Source organism: Miscanthus floridulus, chromosome 9, assembly GCF_019320115.1.
Source record: "Miscanthus floridulus cultivar M001 chromosome 9, ASM1932011v1, whole genome shotgun sequence".
NCBI lineage: Eukaryota > Viridiplantae > Streptophyta > Magnoliopsida > Poales > Poaceae > Miscanthus > Miscanthus floridulus.
The window spans coordinates 17,444,383-17,466,005 of NC_089588.1; the positions used below are offsets into that span (position 1 = coordinate 17,444,383).

At 47.0% G+C, this 21,623-nt stretch overlaps 1 protein-coding gene across 1 annotated transcript; it reads right to left on the reverse strand.

Annotated features, from left to right (window-relative positions):
- Positions 1 to 19,866: 19,866 nt before the first annotated feature.
- Positions 19,867 to 20,936, reverse strand: LOC136479344 (uncharacterized). The gene is made up of 2 exons (XM_066477238.1): positions 20,535 to 20,936; positions 19,867 to 19,965 (listed from the first exon to the last, which is right to left on the reverse strand). The coding sequence occupies exons 1-2, from the start codon at positions 20,934 to 20,936 to the stop codon at positions 19,867 to 19,869; spliced, it is 501 nt and encodes a 166-aa protein (XP_066333335.1).
- Between the last annotated feature and the right edge of the window lie 687 nt (positions 20,937 to 21,623).

Below are 21,623 nucleotides of genomic sequence, written 5' to 3' on the forward strand. Positions count from 1 at the left end.
TGGCAAGAACATCCGTTGCAATGTTGGAATCCCGCAGGACATGTAGAATTTCTAATCCTTGGAAATGTTTTTTGAGTTTTCAGATTTCTGCACAGTAAGCCCCCATGTTCTCTTTGGTGCAATCCCAATCTTTGTTGACTTGGTTGATGACTACTGCCGAGTCGCCGTATACGAGTAATCGCTTGATTCCAAGGGTAATGGCCACTCTTAGCCCGTGTATGAGAGCTTCGTATTCTGCTTCATTGTTGGTAGCTTGCCATAATATCTGAAGAACATACTTTAGTTGTTTCCATCTAGAGAAATTAGAAGAACGCCTACACTGGCTCCGCCTAGCTTGAGTGATCCATCAAAGTACATTTTCCATTGATCAAGGATGGCGCTTGATATGGGTTATTGAATTTCTGTCCATTCGGCAACAAAATCAGCAAGGGCTTGAGATTTAATTGCTTTCCGTGGGGTGAATTCGATGTTGAGAGCTCCGAGTTCAACCGCCCACTTGGATATGCGTCCTGTTGCGTCTTTGTTGTGTAAGATGTCTCACAGTGGGAAATCTGTCACCACGGTAATCTTATGGCTTTCGAAATAGTGACGAAGCTTGCGTGAAGTGATTAGTAGGGCGTAGAGTAGTTTTTGCACATGCGGGTACCGGATTTTTTATTCTGACAGTACCTCACTGATGTAGTATACGGGTCGTTGTACTTTATACACGCGCCCTTCTTCTTCTCTTTCTACGACTATCGCCGTGCTGACCACAGTAGAAGTTGTTGAAATGTATAGCATCATGTCTTCGTCTTTCTTTGGAGGTTTGAGAACTGGTGAGGATGTGAGGTATGCCTTAAGTTTCTTGAAAGCCTCATTGGCTTCTTCAGTCCACTCGAACTTGTCTGTCTTCTTTAGTAGTTTAAAGAAATGTAACCCTTTTTCGTCGAGCCTTGAAATCAAATGATTGAGTGCCGCCATGCACCCTATTAATTTTTGCACATATTTGACGTTTCGAGGTGGGGCCCATCTCTGTTATGGCTCTAATTTGCTTGGTGCTTGCTTTGATTCCACGATGACTGACCAAGAAACCGAGTAGTTGTCCTGAAGAAACTCCGAATACGCACTTGTTCGGGTTTAATTTCCACCTCCACCTTTTTAGGTTCTTGAAGGTTTGCTTTAAGTCTTCAATCAGTGTGTCCAGGTTCTTTGTTTTTACAACCACGTCGTCCACGTACGCTTCTACATTTTCGCCGATTTGATCACCAAGGCATGTCTGTATAGCTCTTTGGTAAGTGGCTCTGGCGTTCTTGAGTCCAAACGACATGGTCTTGTAGCAGTAGGCCCCAAACGGAGTGATGAAAGATGTCTTGCTCTGGTCTTGCTCTTTTAATGCGATCTGGTGATACCCTGAATAGCAATCAAGAAAGGATAATAGGGCGGATCCTACTGTTGAATCAACTATCTAATCAATGCGTGGTAGCCCGAACGGATCTTTCGGGCAGTGCTTGTTGAGGTCTGTGTAGTCGACACACATGCGCCATTTGTCCGTGTTCTTTTTCTGTACTAGAACTGGGTTTGCTAGCCAATCTGGATGAAGGATTTCTCTAATGAATCCAGCCGCCATTAGCTTTGTGATTTCTTTTCTAATCGTTGCCTTCTTGTCAGGCGAAAATCGTCGTAGTCGTTGCTTCACAGGCTTGGAGCCTTTGTTGACATCAATTCCGTACTCAGCCAACTCTCTTGGGACCCCTGGCATGTCGACCGGCTTCCAGGCGAAGATATCCTTGTTGTCCCAAAGAAAGTTGGTGAGCGCGAGTTCCTATTTTGCCGTCAGGTGAGTACTGATGGTTGCCGTTTTTGAGGGATCACCGGTGCCTAGGTCGATTTGCTTGACGTCGGCTTCTTTTGGTGGTGCCAGGATGCTTGGCCTTTTAGCCGGTATCTCTAGTTCTTCTTGGCTTATTTCGATAGTGGCTATTTCTTTTCTTCCATCGTTTGCCTGTGCCTTTGCTGCAATTTGGATTGCCTGTACGTCACAGTCAAATGCATGCTTTAAATCACTTCGAAGAGAAAGGACACCATTAGGTCCTGGTATCTTAAGCAGTAGGTACGGATAATGTGGTATTGCCATGAATTTTGCAAGCGCTGGGCGCCTGAGGATTGCATGGTATGATGAATCGAAGTCCGCAACCTCAAACTTGATGAATTTTGTATGGTAGTTCGAGGGAGTTCCAAAAGTGACGGGTAGAGTAATTTGTCCAAGTGGCATGGCTGCTTTGCCGGGTACTATGTCATAAAAAGGTGTACTTGTTGGTGTAATCATCCCGGCGAGTTGTAGTCCCATCTTCCTTAGCGTTTCTGAAAAGATGATGTTGAGTCCGGCTCCCCCGTCGATTAGTACTTTGGTGACAGTCATACCAGCAATAGTTGGGTCTAAAACCAGTGGGTAATGGCCTGCGTTTCCTACGCTGGACCATTGGTCTTCTCTTGAAAATTGGATTGGATACTCTGACCAATTGAGATATCTTGGTGTAGCAGGTTCTGCCGCCATGATGGTTCGTAATGCTAGCTTCTCTTGATGTTTGCTTCTGGAATCTGTAACCCCAGCAAAAATTACTGCCACTGTTCCCCTAGATTTTTGGAATCCCTTGTCCTCAAGGTTGTCTCCTTCTTTTTTCTGATTCTCTTCTTTATTGTTTCCTTTGTTATCCTTTCTAGTGTACCTTTCGTTGAAGGTGTAGCAATTTCTGATGGTGTGCTTTCCGTTGGGGTGGAAAGGGCAACATATATTCTCAATTTCATCATATCTTCTGGGCTTGGTAAATTTCCTTGATTTGTCAGCCATTGCCACTGTGTTGTCTGGTCCACGCTTTCTCTCCTGATGTCTGCCATTTCGGGGAATTTGCCTATCCGAGTTGTCTCTGTTGTTTCTATCCGAGAATCTTTCTCGTGTCTTCTCCTCTGCAGTAATCATCTTTTCCACTGTTCTTCTGAATTCTTCATTGTTTCTTGGGTTTTCTTTGCAAAAGTGTTGAAATTGCCACCTAGCCATGATTCCGTGAGAGAAGGCTTCGATTACTTCTCGTTGTGTGATGTCATGTACTTGAGCTCGTAGTTCACCAAATCGTCGATAGTAATTTCTAAGACTTTCACCTCCTTTCTGCTTGAGTACTTTTAACTCTGCATGGGTGATTGGATGTGTAATAATTCCCGTGAAATTTTCACAGAAAGCTCTTTGCAAGTCTTCCCAATTTCTGATTGATCCTAGGTTCAATTTGTCAAACCATTGGAGTGGCATGGTTTCAAGGGCCATGGGAAAGAACAAGGTCTTGATGTCATCGTCTCCTCCAGCCAATTCAATTGATTGTGAGTAAATCCTGAGCCATTGCTTTGGTTCGGTCTTGCCATCGTACTTAGAGTGATTGGATGGCTTGAACTTGTGAGGTAGTCATATTGAAACAAGTATGTTCGCAAAATAGGGGAATCTATCGTGCATTCTGGCTTCCATATATTCTGATTCTGCGCCCCCTTCTTGCCAACTGTCGTCTTGGTGAGAGTAGCTCTGCATAACTGTCCGAGTAGGTGCTTTGCTTCTGGCCTTTCTTGGTTGTTCGACTTGGTTGTTTTGACTGTGATTTCTTCGGCTCTCTCCATTGTGACTTCCACTTGGTCCAAGTCTTTCAAAAGCGGACTTTCTTTGATTTTGTTCTTCCTGTTCATGAGATGTCGCTCTCCCATCGTGCGTTTTAAGGACTGTTGATCGGAGAAGATCTCGAAGCTGTTCTTGTTTTTCATTGGGATATGAGGTTGTCCTGAGTTCCTCTAGTGCTTCTCGGATCTTATCGTAGGGTGTATTTGCTGCTCGCCTTTCTTCAACCTCTCGTTCTGATTTTCTTCTATTGTAGTCGGCTAGATCTTATTCATATTTGATCCAAGTGTCTTTTCGCTGCTTAGCATGGCGTTGATGTCCTTGTTTCAATTTGTTCTTTCTTTCTCTCGCTTGCCTCTAACTCTCAGTCTCACCATCGTGCCCCTGGATAAATGGTGATATGTTGGACTCGGATTCATCTGAAGACCTTACGTCGGGTGCTTCTAGGGGAATCAATGGTGATCGAGGACGGCGAATCATGAATACTTCTCTTGCGTGAGTTATTCTGTCATCACCGTTGATTTTCGTACTGCTAGAGCTATTGATAACTTCAGTAGAGGTTTCAATGTCATAGATCGAGTCTCCTTCTTGGTAGGGTAGAATTGATGTTGTTGTATCGTCGACTAGTTGGGTGCCTTCATCCTCGGGAATGGTACCTGGCCAGTGAATGATGCAGTCTTGAGATGTTATGGTTAAAACGAGACCTTCCTGGGCTCCCTCTAGTGGCATTCTAAGCATGGGATAAGTGGATCCTTCGGGCCACATATGATAAGATGTCGCCATGTCGTGGAATCCGGAGGGAAGAGGACCTGACTTCTCTGAAGTACTCTGGGTATACTTTGAGTAGTATTCTTGACAGGTTGATGCCATGTTCCTGAGCTTTGTTGGAAAAGAACTCGGTTTTCCAAAAGAACTCGGATAAGACTTTGTTTTGGAAACGGAACTTGAGTTCGAATCGGATGCGCAAAGCCACGAAACCTGAGTTGAATCGTACATCACGAGCTGCGCGAATCTTCTGGTGATTTGATCTGTCGTAGTCGCTGAAATAGAGCAGTCTTCATGGTGATTCGAATCTTTGAGGAGATGGCTTTGGAGCTTGCCATTGTCGTCCGCCTCATAGATCCACGAGCCAAAGATGAAAGTTGATCCCATCGAGAAGATCATGCTGTCTAGGTCCATCGAGCTCTTAGATGCAAATTCGCCGAAAGCCCCTACCTGGCACGCCAGCTGTCGATATTTGACCACCGATAGCCTGCCACGGGGGTACCCGGGGCAGTATGTTCGAGCTTCAGCGTATGCGGAACTCGACGGTTAACGCAAGAGACAGTCGATTTATCCTGGTTCGGACCCTCAATCGTAGATCGAGTAATAGCCCTACGTCCAGTCGGTGTTAGCTTTTGCGTTGGATTGATTGTAAAGTGTTGTGTTGTACAATTGTTGTCTTGAACTCTCTCTCTCTGGGATCCTGCCCTCCTTTATATAGTTAGGAAGTCAGAATCCTAGTTGGTTTACAATGAGAGTAGTCGGTTTACAATGAGAGTTCCTAGTAGGATTACAGACTAATTCTATTGCTAAGATTACATGGGGAGAAATCTAGTTAGACTAGATCTTCTCTCTTCCTTACGGGGTATCCTGTGGGTCCCGCACCGACAAGAAGATCATGTTGTCGAGGTCCATCGAGCTCTTGGATGCAAAGTCACCGAAAGCCCCTACCTGGCGCGCCAGCTGTCGATGTTTTACCACTGATAGCCTGCCACGGGGGTCCCCAGGGCAGTATGTTCGGGCTTCAGCGTATGCGGAACTCGACGGTTAACGCAAGAGACAGTCGATTTATCCTGGTTCGGGCCCTCGACCGTGATCGAGTAATAGCCCTACGTCTAGTCGGCGTTAGCCTTTGCGTTGGATTGATTGTAAAGTGTTGTGTTGTCAAAAGTTGCCTGTCATTAGGAACCCTACCCTCCTTTATATAGTCAGGAGGACAGAATCTTAGTCGGTTTACAATGAGAGTTCCTAGTAGGATTATAGAATAATACTACTACTAAGATTACAGGGGAAGAATTCTAGTTAGACTAGATCTTCTCCCTTCCTTGCGGGGTATCCCGTGGGTCCCGCACCGACAATCACCAGCATAGCACCAATATTAGATCGTTAGAAGGTTCGTGAGACATGGCCGGTACTCCCGACGAACCAAACTGAGAACACTGAAGAAGTTTGTTGTGGCCAACCCCATACCGGACATGGCCGGTATCATACCAAACACGTCCAGTATCACCAGCATAACACCAAGATTAGACCGTTAGAAGGTTCGTGAGACATCAAAACTCCCGACGCTTCTCGAGACTTCCGACTGCTGGAACTCCCGACGAACCAAACTAAGAACACTAAAGAAGTTTGTTGTGGCCAACCCCATACCGGACATGGCCGGTATCATACCGGACACGTCCGATATTTTTTAGCCACAGCATGGCTGAGTTAGCTCTAGTGTCTCGTTGTCACTCAAATCTCACATGAGTTGGCTTGAGCACTTATGAATAATTATCTATCAACATGATAGATCCCTCTTAATAGTACGATATACCTATTAACTCAAGATCAAAAGAAAACAGAGTTTGAATCGCTTGAGTTGATTTTCTTCAAACCAAATGCCATAGCTCTCAATCTTCATCAAGTGAGGGTGTTAACATGTCAACTTTGATTTTCTCCTTGAGCATAGCCATCTTGAGCATGTGACTTGATTCTATTCAATAAATGAGAGTTAACTTCAGATGTATCCAGTCACTTCCAACAACTTATCCAATGTATTTGATCATCAACTTCAATGTGACCATCATAGTTTGATTAGTACCTCAACTAAATGCAAGTACTTCCTTCTTCACCCTAGCTAGGTTCATTGGTCGCCAAGCCGTCGCTTGTCCTTCACCCTTGCTTAGTACCTCGAAGCCTTTCCTTGTTATATATCTTCACCATCTCAAGCCATCAAGTCACACTGTGTTGAATCAACCATTAAGCTCATTTGTATAGAAGTCTTTTCATTTTAATGTAGCAAGCTTCAAATATGAGACCATTCCATATGTAAACCCTTATATCTCATTAATCAATTCTTCACCATGTTTGCTTTCACATAGAACATAGAAATCCCACAATGAATAAGACTTGCATGAATTTTATTTGCATTGTTGTCTTGTGTTTGAACCAGATTATTTATACAACAACATATCATTTTAGCTTTTATCAAGTACATGTGAGATAATTAATTTCCTGTCCAACACTTAACAAATAGGTTAGACCTTTAACCACATTATCATTCAATCATCCAAAACTCACTAAATAGCTACGTGCATTTTCAAGTAGTCGTGTAAATGCATCAGCTACGCAGCCAGCACCGCCAGCTCTGAATTTTCTGATTCCTGCTTTGGCTTCTTCTACAGGGCATGCAGCCAAGCCAAGCCCATTCAGGCAGGCATGCACATAGCATCCGCTCGTTGAAGTCTGAAAGCGCGCGCGCTCCACGTCTTTTTGTCATGTTCGGCTTACTCTATATTCAGCTTATTTGACTTACTTTTTTAGCCAAAACAATGTTTTTCTCTCACAACAATTCAGCTAAAACAGTGTTTTCAGCCAGTTTCAGCCAAGATTTAGACCAGCGAACGGGGCCTAAAATGCTATCTCAAAACATTTACGTACTCCTATTATTTCTAAATATATTTATTATAAAAATATATTCTACTGTTATCTAATGATATTCGTATATATATTACCTATTTATAATTTTTAAAAAAAAATATTTTTTTTAAAAAAACTAGATGTACAAGCATCCAGCGCAGCGCGAGACAACGTACTATTTGCATCGCCGTTCGTGTGAGCTTTCGTGGGCCAAGTCCAGAGATGCAACGAATGCCATGCATGCAATAATAAGCCTGTTCGTTTGGCTGGGCTGGTTCGTGAAAAAATACTGCTGACTAGTTTATACGAGAAAAAAATATTATTTCGACTAAAAATTTATGATCGTATAAATCCAGCCAAACAGGCTGAATCTCCTTTGACAAAATCTGGAAGCAGTACTAGTAGCAGGCCACGAAGACACTGGGCCAGCTGTGGCTGTAGTACCTTCTGTAGAAGGAGAATCTTCACATTCACAGTCAGTGCAGGGACTGATGAGAGCCTTGCAGAGGCAGCCGGAAGCGACCAGCCAGCAGAGTCACAGTCCAAGGTCAAAAAGGGCCCTGAAACGGCGGCGAATTCATGTCACTGTGTCACTGCTGATGGCTGGCGCCCTTGGTCGGTGGTCGCTCCAAACGGCAAACGGAGACGGGCAAACGGCTGCTGCACCCCAGGCGGCAGTACTAGCTCCTCGATTTGAAATTTTCTTTTGTAGTAATAAACTCATTTACCTGTCGTTAATCTCAAGGCTGTTCATCGCTGACATCAAAACCCAACTGCCCGTCTGAATACGCTGCACTGCCCGTCCCTCTCTTTACAGACTGCTCTTTGTACATAGGCCTGGTCCACAGACCACTTGTGAACTTGCCGAGTTGCAGTCTTTGCAGCTGGTGCAACAAGCCACGAGAGCCATGTCAGGTTGCTGCGTCATGGGTCCTTGACCACCCCTAACACTGTATATTTGATAGTCTTGGGTTAAATTAGAGTTTAAGTTTTGCTTAGATTAATATGTCTTGTGTTGACAAATAAGGCATTTTCATATTTATTTTAATCCATAAAAATAACGCAACAAAAAGGAGAGTAAAGTCATGAATAAGAAGACAGAAACAATTCATGGCAAATGTTAACATGATGATAATACAAACTATAGAGCCAAAACATATGTGAAACATTGTTTTACATAGCTGAAGCATCACAGACATGATTATAAATATAAAAGATGTGTTCTCAAATATCAAGATCATGATGATCACAAAAATAAAAGGAACCAGAAAACCAGTACTAGCATAATCATCCAAATCAACCAAACAGAGCATGTTGAATATGAAAGCAGTATTGCCTAGGAACATCATGATATTGATAATGAAACTCAGAAGAGGGTGAAGAAGATTATACCCTGCGGCGGAGCCGCTCGCACCAGGAAAGGCCATGGTGGTGCTTTGTTGTTGTAGTCGTCCCGCTCGATGCAGTGCAGACAAGGACGCCGTGAAGAAGCACCGCTACTGGTTCACCAGCGAGTAGTCGTGCCACCACTGACACTCCCCAAAAACGTAATCGCCCGTCTTCACCCGAGCAGGTGAAGCCCACGACGGAGACGCGTTCCGGAGGCCTACTCTTCCATCTCTGGTGCTCGCCGGAGGTGGAACGGGAAGACCTTGCGCTGCTGGAAAGTGGTGTACTTCGCCAAGAGAGCTTAACCGAGAGGGGAGGATTTGTTTTATAGGCAGAGGCCAGAAGACGAGAAGCCGACGGCACCGAGGGGTCACACCTCCCTTCTGCGGTGGGAGAGACGGAGACGGAGAGCCAAGAGTCACGGGAGTTACCAGAAACTCCTCCAATCAATTCCAATCAATTCGTCAGTTTCAAAAATAAAGGCCTCGCCCGCCCGTCCACTCGCTCGCCGCCGCCCGCCCGCCTGCCTGCCTGCCTGCCTGCCTCGCCTCGCCTCGCCACGCCACGCCCACGCCCACGCCCACGCGCACGGGCTCGGGCCGGGCCGGGCGGCGGCGGCGGCGCGCGCGCGCGCGTGTGGCATCCAGGTGATCCACTTTTACTTCTCAAATAGATCGGCCAATGACCAAGTATTTAAGTAGAGTCGCCTCTCGATTAAATTCCCATATGGTATAAAACCATTAATGCACATGTACGGACTATAGAGTTTAATAGAGTTATTAAATAAATGGGCCAAGCCCATAATATCTAACAATCCCCACCAAACTCTAGGGTACGCAGTTTGGAGTTCTCAGAACCACATTCCTTTTATATACCAGTGTTTCGATGGAGACTGTTAAGTTGAACATCCATCTAGAAAGCTAGCTACACTCATCCACAACTAAACAATGGACAGAACCTTGAATTGACAGTTTTGTGCGAGATGAGTTTCACATAGCCTCTTAACTGATACTAGGCTGCCAAGTGCCTTCCCTCTGTTTGAAGCATATAAGTCACACTTTGAGGCCTTTTCATGAGCATCTAGAGATTACCCACATCTCATAGATTGTGACTAGCAATCGAGCTCATATAGGTGTGTTCCTTATAGGATGTTCTGTAGGACAACATCCCCGCTATACCAAGCCGCTCGGATCACATTAAGAACTTAATCATCCTGCCTAACAGTATTGGAGAGACGGTGCATCTCCAACAAACTGAGCTATAATCTAAGGGGTCTCTCCCTCAGTCAATCAACAGCTTGTTTCGCCATCCTAATTCACGGGATCTCCGATCATATAGGATAGGTTACCACTGTTGATGGCTCTATGTGGGTCTCAAACCCAGTTCCCTCGACGCACCTTCTATCACATTACGTGACAGACCCTTAGTGAATTGATCTGCCAGATTATTTGATGTATGGACATAGTCCAATGCAATTACTCCGGAGTTTCTCAGTTTTCTGACAGTCTTCAAACGTCTCTTCACATGCTTTGTGGACTTCATGTTATCCTTAGAACTATTTACCTTAGTGATCACAGTTTGATTATCACAGTTCATGGAAATTGCCGGGATTGGTTTCTCAACAATCGGCAAATCCATCAGGAGATCACGGAGCCACTCTGCCTCAGCACTAGCGGTATCCAATGCAGTCAGTTCTGCTTCCATTGTAGACTTCGTTAAGATAGTCTGCTTGCAAGACTTCCAAGAAACAGCACCACCTCCAAGTAGGAACACGTATCCACTCATGGCATACAACTGATCCACATCAGAAATCCAATTAGCATCACAATAACCCTCTAGTACCCTCGGATACCCGGAAAAGTGAATGCCGTAACTCATTGTCCCTTTCAAATAGCGTAGCACTCTCTCAAGAGCATTCCAGTGAGTATCTCCTGGATTTGACACAAACCGGCTCAGTTTGCTTACAGTGAACGAGATATCAGGCCTGGTTGCGCTAGCTAGGTATATAAGAGAACCAATTATCTGTGAATATCTCAATTGGTCTCTTGCAATTCTGTGATTTTTCCTCAAATGAACACTTGGATCGTACGGAGTAGGAGCAGGCGTACACTCACTATACCCAAATCGGTTCAAGACCTTTTCCACATAGTGAGATTGCATAAGAGTTACCCCACCATTTCCTTCCTCCCTTGAAAGCTTAATGTTGAGAATAACATCAGCCTCTCCCAAGTCTTTCATCTCAAAGTTACTCGACAAAAATTCTTTTACTTCTTTAATCACATTTAAATTGTTGCCAAATATTAATATATCATCCACATATAGGCATAGTATCACACCATCACCACCACCAAACCGATAATATACACATTTATCAGCTTCATTCACAACAAAGCCGGCTGATGTTAAAGTTTTATCAAACTTCTCATGCCACTGCTTGGGTGCTTGCTTTAGGCCGTACAGGGACTTCAATAACTTACAAACTTTACCCTCTTGACCATTTACAATAAACCCATCAGGCTGATCCATGTAGATCTCTTCCTCAAGCTCTCCATTTAGGAAGGCTGTCTTAACATCCATCTGATGAATGATAAAACCATGTGAGGCAGCCAGGGATATCAACACACGAATGGTCGTCAATCGAGCAACAGGTGAGTAAGTATCAAAGTAATCTTCACCTTCTTTCTGTGTATAACCCTTAGCAACAAGCCTAGCTTTGTACTTCTCAATTGTACCATCAGGCCTCAGCTTCTTTTTAAACACCCATTTGCAGCCCACAGGTTTGCAACCAAATGGACGGTCAACCACTTCCCACGTCCCATTGGACATAATGGAGTCCATCTCACTTTGCACTGCCTCCTTCCACATGTCAGAATCAGAAGAGGAATATGCCTCAGAAACGGTTGTGGGAGTGTCATCCACGAGATATATAATAAAGTCTTCTCCAAAGGATTTTGCAACTCTTTGCCTCTTACTCCTTCGAGTGACAGTATTATCATCCTCCTCAGGATTTTGCTCAAGCTCATGGGTGTTATCATCAGCGTGTATATTCGATTCATGAAATTCAGGAACAGGATCATGACTAGACACGCTAGATGCACCTATTTTCATTGGAAATTCATTCTCAAAGAACGTGGCATCTCTAGACTCCATGACCGTTCCAACAGCCATATCAGGAGCACTAGAATTTATTATTAAAAACCGATAGCCCACACTATGAATGGCATAGCCTAGGAAAACACAATCTACAGTTTTTGGTCCAAGCTTTCGCTTTTTGTTTATTGGCACGTTCACTTTGGCCAAACAACCCCAAACGCGAAGATAAGAAATATTTAACCTCTTTTTCTCCCATTCTTCAAATGGAGTGATTTCTTTGTTCTTTGTGGGCACTCTATTTAGGACATGATTCGCAGTTAAAATTGCCTCACCCCACCATTCCTTAGATAAACCAGCTGTTTCCAACATGGCATTCACCAAGTCAGTTAGAGTGCGGTTCTTTCTCTCAGCAATCCCATTGGATTGTGGTGAGTATGGAGGTGTCCTCTCATGAATTATACCGTGCACCGCGCAAAACTCAGAAAATTCATTAGAGAAATATTCTCCCCCGCGATCGGACCGCAACCGTTTGATGTGCTTTTCAAGTTGATTCTCAGCCTCAGCTTTAAAGGTTTTAAAATAATGTAATGCCTCATCTTTTGTTTTAATTAGGTACACATAGCAATATCGAGTGCAATCATCTATGAACGTTATGAAGTATCTCTTACCACCTTTTGTCAAAATTCCGTTCATTTCACAAATATCGGAATGGATGAGTTCAAGTGGTGCCAACTCTCTCGCCACAGCTGCCTTGTGAGGCTTGCGAGGTTGTTTTGCCTCAACGCATGTATGACATTTGGAGCTTTTGGCAACGTCAAATTTAGGAATTAAATTCAAACCAGCTAAGCGGGACATGCAACCAAGATTAACATGACATAATCGAGAATGCCAAACATTCATCTCAACATTAACGTTATTAACGACATTATTCACTGCAAGAGGTAAAGTATCAACCAAAGACAAGCGGAACAAGCCTCCGCTCTCATAGCCTTTTCCAACAAAGGTTCCATACTTTGACATAACACATTTATTCGACTCAAACACAAGTTTAAAACCGTCTCGACATAGCAGAGAGCCACTAATAAGATTTTTCCTTATTGAGGGGACATGATGCACGTTCTTGAGTTGCACGGTCTTCCCCGAAGTAAGCTTCAGATCCACCGTACCAACACCATGAACACCAGCACGCGCGCCATTCCCCATCAGCAAGGCTCCACTCCTCTTGGCCTGGTAAAAAGAAAACAAGGACTTATCACCACACACATGTATATTTGCACCTGTATCAACCCACCAATCAGGTGAGGAACAAACTGTAAATGCAGATAAATTACCGTACCCAGAAGCATCTGCATCAGTCTCAATGGTGTTGACTGTCTTCGCCTTTGGTGGGGGCTTCCACTTAGCCTCAGGACACTCTCTAGAGAAGTGCCCAGTGTTCCCACAAGTGAAGCAGTTCATCTTTGCCTTGTCTAATCCCATCTTCTTATTATTACCTTTCTTGAAGAAGGTAGTGGATTTCTGCTTAAGCTCCTGTTGGAGCTTCTTCTTTTGTGGCTTAGGACGAAACTTTTGCACCACATGTGCACTAGTAGTCGCCTCACCATTCCCGCCCTTGCTCTTTCCCTTAACATCCTTTGCTCTTGCCTTGTCCTCAACATCAAGAGTGCCAACAAGTTCAGCAATGCTAAACTGCTGCCTCTTGTGTTTCAAGGTAGTAGCAAAATCAGTCCAGGAAGGTGGCAGCTTAGCAATAATGCACCCTGCCACGAACCTGTCAGGGAGAGGACAGCCGTACAGCTCCAATTCCTTCACCAGTCCCTGTATCTCATGAGCCTGTTCGACTATAGGACGGTTATCAACCATCTTGTAGTCATGGAACTGCTCCATGATGTACAGCTCAGAACCGGCGTCGGACAGACCGTACCGGGCCTCAAGGGCTTCCCACACAGCTCTGCCAGTCGGGAGTGGTATGTAGGCATCAACCAGAGAATCATTGATGATGCTCAACAGTGCAGCCTTGCACATGGTCTCAGCATGTCCCCAAGCCTGCTCATCCTCATCGGATCTCACAGTAGCAGGCTGCTCATTGAGCACATGACCACAGCGCATGGCCGACAACCACAGAAGGGCTTTCTCACGCCACCTCTTGTAGTGAGTGTCCTCAAACGGCGTAGGCTTTAGCATGCCCGCAAAGCCAACAGATGAAAATGGCCTGAAATTACGTTTTTTGGAATTTTGACAAAAGGTGGAATGTTGACAAATAAGGCATTTTCATATTTATTTTAATCCATAAAAATAACGCAACAAAAAGGAGAGTAAAGTCATGAATAAGAAGACAGAAACAATTCATGGCAAATGTTAACATGATGATAATACAAACTATAGAGCCAAAACATATGTGAAACATTGTTTTACATAGCTGAAGCATCACAGACATGATTATAAATATAAAAGATGTGTTCTCAAATATCAAGATCATGATGATCACAAAAATAAAAGGAACCAGAAAACCAGTACTAGCATAATCATCCAAATCAACCAAACAGAGCATGTTGAATATGAAAGCAGTATTGCCTAGGAACATCATGATATTGATAATGAAACTCAGAAGAGGGTGAAGAAGATTATACCCTGCGGCGGAGCCGCTCGCACCAGGAAAGGCCATGGTGGTGCTTTGTTGTTGTAGTCGTCCCGCTCGATGCAGTGCAGACAAGGACGCCGTGAAGAAGCACCGCTACCCGAGCAGGTGAAGCCCACGACGGAGACGCGTTCCGGAGGCCTACTCTTCCATCTCTGGTGCTCGCCGGAGGTGGAACGGGAAGACCTTGCGCTGCTGGAAAGTGGTGTACTTCGCCAAGAGAGCTTAACCGAGAGGGGAGGATTTGTTTTATAGGCAGAGGCCAGAAGACGAGAAGCCGACGGCACCGAGGGGTCACACCTCCCTTCTGCGGTGGGAGAGACGGAGACGGAGAGCCAGGAGTCACGGGAGTTACCAGAAACTCCTCCAATCAATTCCAATCAATTCGTCAGTTTCAAAAATAAAGGCCTCGCCCGCCCGCCCGTCCGCTCGCTCGCCGCCGCCTGCCTCGCCACGCCCACGCCCACGCCCACGCGCACGGGCTCGGGCCGGGCCGGGCGGCGGCGGCGCGCGCGCGCGCGTGTGGCATCCAGGTGATCCACTTTTACTTCTCAAATAGATCGGCCAATGACCAAGTATTTAAGTAGAGTCGCCTCTCGATTAAATTCCCATATGGTATAAAACCATTAATGCACATGTACGGACCATAGAGTTTAATAGAGTTATTAAATAAATGGGCCAAGCCCATAATATCTAACATCTTCGAACAATTTCGCTGTACATCGGTTTGTGGAACCCCAGCTCATGAGCTTAATCATCCATCAACAATATTTTCAGATTATGTCTTTCTTCTTCTTGCATGTGTTCTTAATTCACATGCAGTGATTAGCTTTCGAGGCAAGGTCAATTGATAACCAAAGGTTTGAGCCTTTGTTATCGGAAGTCGGAACGTGTATGTCAAATTTCTACCAAATGAAGAATCATCTTTGACCTGACAAAAGATCTGGCACTCTATCCTCACCAATTGATAATCAGAATTCTAGGTGTTACCGTCAAGTTCACCCTTTACCGTAGTTTAGTTTTGTTTGGCTTCGTCCCATAGTCCACGAAAATCAACATTTTTTCTCCAGCCCTAAAACCACGTCATAGCTTTTCAGAGTCCACGGTTTTAAGTTTGTATCCTAGATCAAGTCTGGTTGCATAAGCAGGTTTAGTTTGTTTCTTAGTCTAGTTTGTGTGATCCCTCCGTTTCATCCTATACACCCACTGCCAGCCACCATCCCCATCCTGCATCTAGCAAGAATATTTCCCTTGGGAGCAGATCCATGCATTCCACTCAATTCTAAACGAAACACTGGAAAAAAAAGGACAGACTGTCCTACATTTTGTGATCCCCCGAACCAAACACATACTAAAGTACCTGGCAGATTGGTGTTCCCAATAGTGGCTCTATATGCTAAAATGATTAGTGTACTCTTCCCAAGCTAATTATCGAGGACGTAATATAAGAGATCTCATAGAGTAGCTCTTATAATCTTAAACTATATAATCAAGGGATCTAGACCTACACGTTTTTCTTATCCATAGTCCACGATCTATAATCACAAGCCACTAGCCAGAACCGAGATTCCTACAATCCCTAACAAATCCTAACAGGTCCTTTGTATTTAATAACTTTGTTTGGGAAGGATGTGTAGTTCAAATCTTATAGCTGCATGCATCATCGATCTAAAAGGTTTCTAGAAGATTTTTGAAAAACAGACTTCTAGAATATGAGAATTAATTTTATAGTTCAAGCCTTCAACTACAACTTATTAATCAACTAGCTACTCTACCCAACTAATTCAAGCTAATATTTAGTCCTAGTTAATAACTAGCCTTTTGTCGGTGTTTTGTAAACCGGACTAGTAAATTTATACGATTGCCGCGCTGCTCTAAGAAGACGATGGCACCGGCCAGGACGAAGGAACTGCTCCGTCGGGAGGCGCGGGCTCAGTCCCAGATCGAGGCTCTGACATCCCAAGTGGCCAGTCTCAAGGATGCGTTGGCCGTCCAAGAGACAGAGCTCACCTCGGCTGGCGCTGCTCGGAACAAAGCCGGCAGGGGCGCCAGCGTCTCGAAGCTGAGTGCCAGAAGCTGCGCTCCGCTTGTGGCGGTGAGTCCCCTTCTACTCTGCATTGCGCTTTCGCCATGTTTCTATGCCTGGTCATGAACCGGTTGTTCTTTTTAGGGCTGCACGCGAGGGCGCTCTCGGATCAGGAGGAGAAAGCGATTGCGAACCTAAAGATGCTGGAGATGGACAACCAGCTGGCAGCGCTAACCACTTCTGGGCGGGCCCTCTGCAACGTCATGCTCGGCGCCGGCCGAGGGAACGCTCAGCTGGTGCTTCGCCTTGATGAGGCCCGCCTCCAAGTGGATCCTCTGATTTCCGAGGGGATCCGCTGCGGCGTTCATGTTGCCTTGACATCGGTTGGTTCGCACTATGGTGGCATCGATTTTGATGTTGTTGGGCGAGGGTATGCGCCGGTGAAGTCCGACAGCGATATACTTGCCATTGGCAGTGCCGCTGCTCGAGGTGCAAAGGTTCTTGCGGGTAAGATGTCAGCTGCCTACATCCGCCGCCAGTTCCAAACTTCCGGTGTATGATGGTTTTTAGTGTCAATGTTTTGTGCTATATGGGTGATCTTGTTGTGATGAACAAGTTCATGCTTTGTATATATGACGTGTGATTGGCGCATTCATTTGCCATTTTGTCGTTTCCCCACCTTCTTCTAGTTCGAGCTAGTAATGTACGCCATTTCCCTTAGTCTTGTGCGTGTAGGTGCGTGTTTTAGCCTGGAGGTTGCCCCGCGAGGCTAAAAGATGCACGACCCAACCGCGCGGCAAGACATCGGGGAGAGGTCACAGATCCGATGCGATGCAAGAAGAAAAGCGAGTAAGGGATGAGCGTTCCGCTTCCATTCATTCTCTTTGCCTTTAGCGAGACAGTGCCCCGTTCCTTTCCGAACTCGTGCGCGAGTGCTTCACCTTGCCTTGGAGCTGGTCCACGTGGCTTGGTCGGAGCGACCTTTAGTGCGAACGAGAAGTTGAAGAGCGGGTCATTGATTCATCGTGGCACGAGATATGATCCGAAAAACTCGAAACGGGTCGCTGGGACGATGATAAACTATGCTACACCTCGGGATGCGTCTGGGCATGCCTATATGTGTAGCCCCCGTGAGTGAGTTGTTTTCGACTGCTGGCGCAAATCGGATCGAGTCACTCGGGAGTCGAGCAACACTTGGATGAAATGTGTGGGTATCATGCTCTTTGGCTTATTCTACAAGCTGACTCTAGGTTTCTATGACTATGGGCGAGCTTACACATGTATGTGGACGTGCTTAGGTAGAGAGGCTAGGGTCAAGGTTGACGTGACTGACCGATGTACTGAAAGCTATCATGGAACTAGCTGCTGTTGCTCGGGGTACGGTGAGCCCCCAGGTGTCTGCTCGTGATGGACCCGCTGCGATCTCCGGGCCATGAGCTGATGAGGATGCTTCTTCAGTGCTTGGGATCGCTGCAGCTGACATTCCTTTGGGTGGCTTTGGGTTGACTTTACTGATTCGACATCCTCGGTGGGCCTGCAAGCCCCCGAGGGTGACTTCTTTGGGTTCGGCCCATTGTGGCTTCTAGCCGGGAGGGTTCATGCGTTCTGATGCTTGAGCCTTCGTGGCGTGATGATGTCGCGGTCATCGCATTCCCGCCTCTAGGTGCGGTTGTGGCTTTTGACGAAGAGCTGGCACGACCTGTTATCGTGGAAGCGGGTTATGAGGGCCGCGTGTTTCGGTCCGCTCGACGCGGCACGCAGTGCGCTCAGGGAGCCTGCTTCCTCGGATGCACGTGCCTCTAAATGAAGGCTGATCATTCATTGAAACAAGGTGGGCGGCTCATCCACCATGCAGGACCTGGTCCTGGCTCTGGGCTTGGCCTTGCGAGACGACGCCACGTAGCGATGGTTGATTTTGTTGTTCGCGTGTGCCCTGATGCGCTGCGCTCCACTGGTTATGGAGGCGTTGCTTGGGGCATGGCTCTACCACTGGACCTAGGTTTCCCACGTGATTGGCCTAGGTAGGGTAGGCGCTGGTGATGGGTGTTGACCCATTAGTGCGGATAACCTCGTAGTTTCCCAAAAGGATGTGGCCGGTTGAGGCCATTCCCTGGGCGAGTTCATCATGAGCCATGGACCTCTGGCTTCCTAGGTGGAAGACTTGGTCGTGGACGGTGACGAGAGAGGGTACTGGCCCCCCTACATAGGTGAACTCCATGATGCTGCCGTCGGGGGTAGTTCTGAGAGTGTGTCCACCGCAGGCCATGGGACCCAAATCTCCGTGGTGCAGGTTTGGGTCGTGGCTATCGGTGGATGTGGGCGCTGGCCCTTTGATGTCATATAACTCGTAGTTTTCACGGTGGATGTGGCCACCCTGGGCCATTCCGTCAGTGAGTCCACCAACGGTGCAAGGAGCCATCGCTTCCTGCTCAACAATCATGAGTGCGCGACTATCCCCTACATGGCGCGCCAACTATCGGTGTTTTGTAAATCGAATTAGTAAATTTATATGATTGTCGTGCTGCTCTAGGAAGACGATGGTAGCATCCAAAAGATACAAGGATTTATATTGGTTCAGGACGGAGCCCTACATCTAGTCTCAGAGATGATCGAATGCATGTTCCTCGCTTGAATGCTCTGAAGTTCTTACAATGGGGGTGCAAGAATGGTGGAAGAGGATGGAGAGCTAGAGCTAAGAGATGGACTATCTGAAGAGAAGCTCCAGGAGCCCTACTACGATGGAGAATGAATGAAATGGTAGAGGATGTGAACCTTGTCGAGATGGGTGCCCTGGTAGCCCTTAATAGAGTTCGGGGCCAGGGCACATACAAAGCAATAGGTTCTCCCGACCGAAGGGTCATGAGCCTAAGGGAGGTCCTAGCTAACTTGGCTTGCAAGCTACGTTGTCTTGTGGAGTACGTCCGGGCATGGCTGTCATCATGGTCTTATGGCCACATCACGGCATGGTGTGGCGTGGTGCTTCTGTGTCGGCCATGGTGGCACTGTAGGCACGATGGTGGTTCGCCAGCCGTCCTGTGTGACGTGGTCTCTGCCGTGGTCTTTGTCATTGTCTCCTGGTTTCCTGAGGCATCGTACAGGAGTTGGTGGTCGCCCCTGGGTCATTGATTGCCTTGTTGTCTTGAGGAGCGAGCGGTCGGATCATGGTTCCCGCCATCCTGGATGGCCTCTGAGTTAAGGCCCTCATCGTGGATCCAATCCCATAGTGGGCAGGATCATACTCTTGTCTCGTCAGGCCATATCTGGCCGGTGGTCATCGTACCTATCGTCAGTGCTTTGGGTGGTATTGTCTTGTCTGTGGGGCGTGGCACAGGAATGGCGTCTGGCCAGACCGAGGTAACTGTTGTCCCCTCGGTCCTTGCGGGGTTAGTGCGGCGTGCCTATTCTTGTTAGAATAGACATGCTTGGCTAGGCTCGATCTCTCCCCATTCCTTCCAGGGGCGTGATGGGGGAGAGGTCATGCGCCTTTCCAGCGTTCTTTGGTAGGTCGCTCCAGCGTTCTTTAGTCTGAAGGACATAGTGGTGTAGCAGTATGCACCGAAAGGCATGATAAACGATGTCTTGACCTGGTCTTCTTTCTTGAGAGAGATCTAATGATAGCCGGAGTAACAGTCAAGAAAGGAGAGCAACTCGCAGCCGGTGGTGGAGTCTACAACCTCGTCTATCCGAGGCAGGCTGAAGGGGTCTTTAGGGCAGTGTTTGTTAAGATCAGTATAATCAACACACATTCTCCATTCTTTATTCTTTTTCCTAACAAGAACAGGATTAGCTAACCAATCTGGATGATACACTTCTTTTATAAATTCGGCAGCTAAGAGCTGTTTTATTTCTACCCTAATGGCCTCCTTTTTGTCCGGCGTGAATCGACGAAGTTTTTGCTTGATCGGTTTAGTAGTCGGCGAGACATTCAAGGAGTGCTCGATCTTCTCCCGCGGTACCCCCGGCATGTCTGCAGGTTTCCAAGCAAACACATCGACATTGGCATGTAGGAAGGAGACGAGCGCGCTTTCCTATTTGGAGTCAAGGTGAGCCCCGATCTTCACCATCTTGGAAGGGTCGTCGAGGCCGAGGCCGACCTCCTTGACTTCCTTGGACTTGGCGGAGGCACGAGGAGGCTCTGGGATCTCCATGTCATCAGCAGACACCATCTTGGCTTCAGCGACCACGCTAGCCATCTGGATGGAGAGGTCGGTGGCTTCGGCGAGGGCGAGACTCTCTGTCTCACAAGCGTAGGCGACGGAGAGGTTGGCCCGCAGAGACAGGACCCCTACGGGCGAAGGCATCTTCAACACCAGATACGCGTAGTGCGGAATGGCCATGAACTTGGCCAGAGCCGGACGCCCCAGTATGGCATGGTAGGCGGTGTCGAAGTCGGCGACGTAGAAGTTGATATGTTTGACTCGGTAGTTGGCTGCCGTGCCGAACTGAACTAGTAGGGAAATCTCCCCTAGCGGTCTGGATGCCCTGCCAGGTACCATGCCCTAGAAGGAGGAGTCTGAGGGCGTGAGATCTATTGTCCTGAGGCCGAGCTCCCTTAGGGCTCCGGCGAAGAGTAGATTCAAAGCGCTCCCACTGTCGACAAGGACTTTTCTGAAGAACACCTTCTAGACAGTCGCGTCGAGGACAAGGGGAAAATGCCCTGTGTAGGGTATGTCCGCCCACTGGTCGGCCCTGCTGAAAGTGATGGGGACTTCGGACCACGGGCGATAGCTGGGGTTGGCGGTAGTTTCCTCTGAAGCGACGGCGAGCACTCGTCGGGCAGCGAGCTTCCGTTCCCTTCTGCTCTCGTTGGAGGCGAGGCCCCCAAAGATGGTGGCGACCACCTTGTCATGGTACTTTTTGTCCTGGAACTCCTTAGCCAAACCAAGCCAGTCTTTTATCTTGTGTTTGGCGTTCTTGTGTAGGGGGCACGGGCCGTCGAGGATCTTATTGTACTGCTCATCGTAGTTACGCTTGGCGCGTGGCTCATTGACGTTGGCAACAAAGTGGTCTGGTCGGCGGCGGCGATTCTGACCAGGTTTGAATCCATCTGGCCGATCACGTCCGCTGCCCCGGTGGAAACTGCAGTCGTCGTAGCGGCGGTCATTGTGCTGTCGGTCGTCGGTGCGGTCGTCGTGGCGGCGAGGCGGGCGATTAGTGCCCGTGTCTTCATTAAAATGCACCTC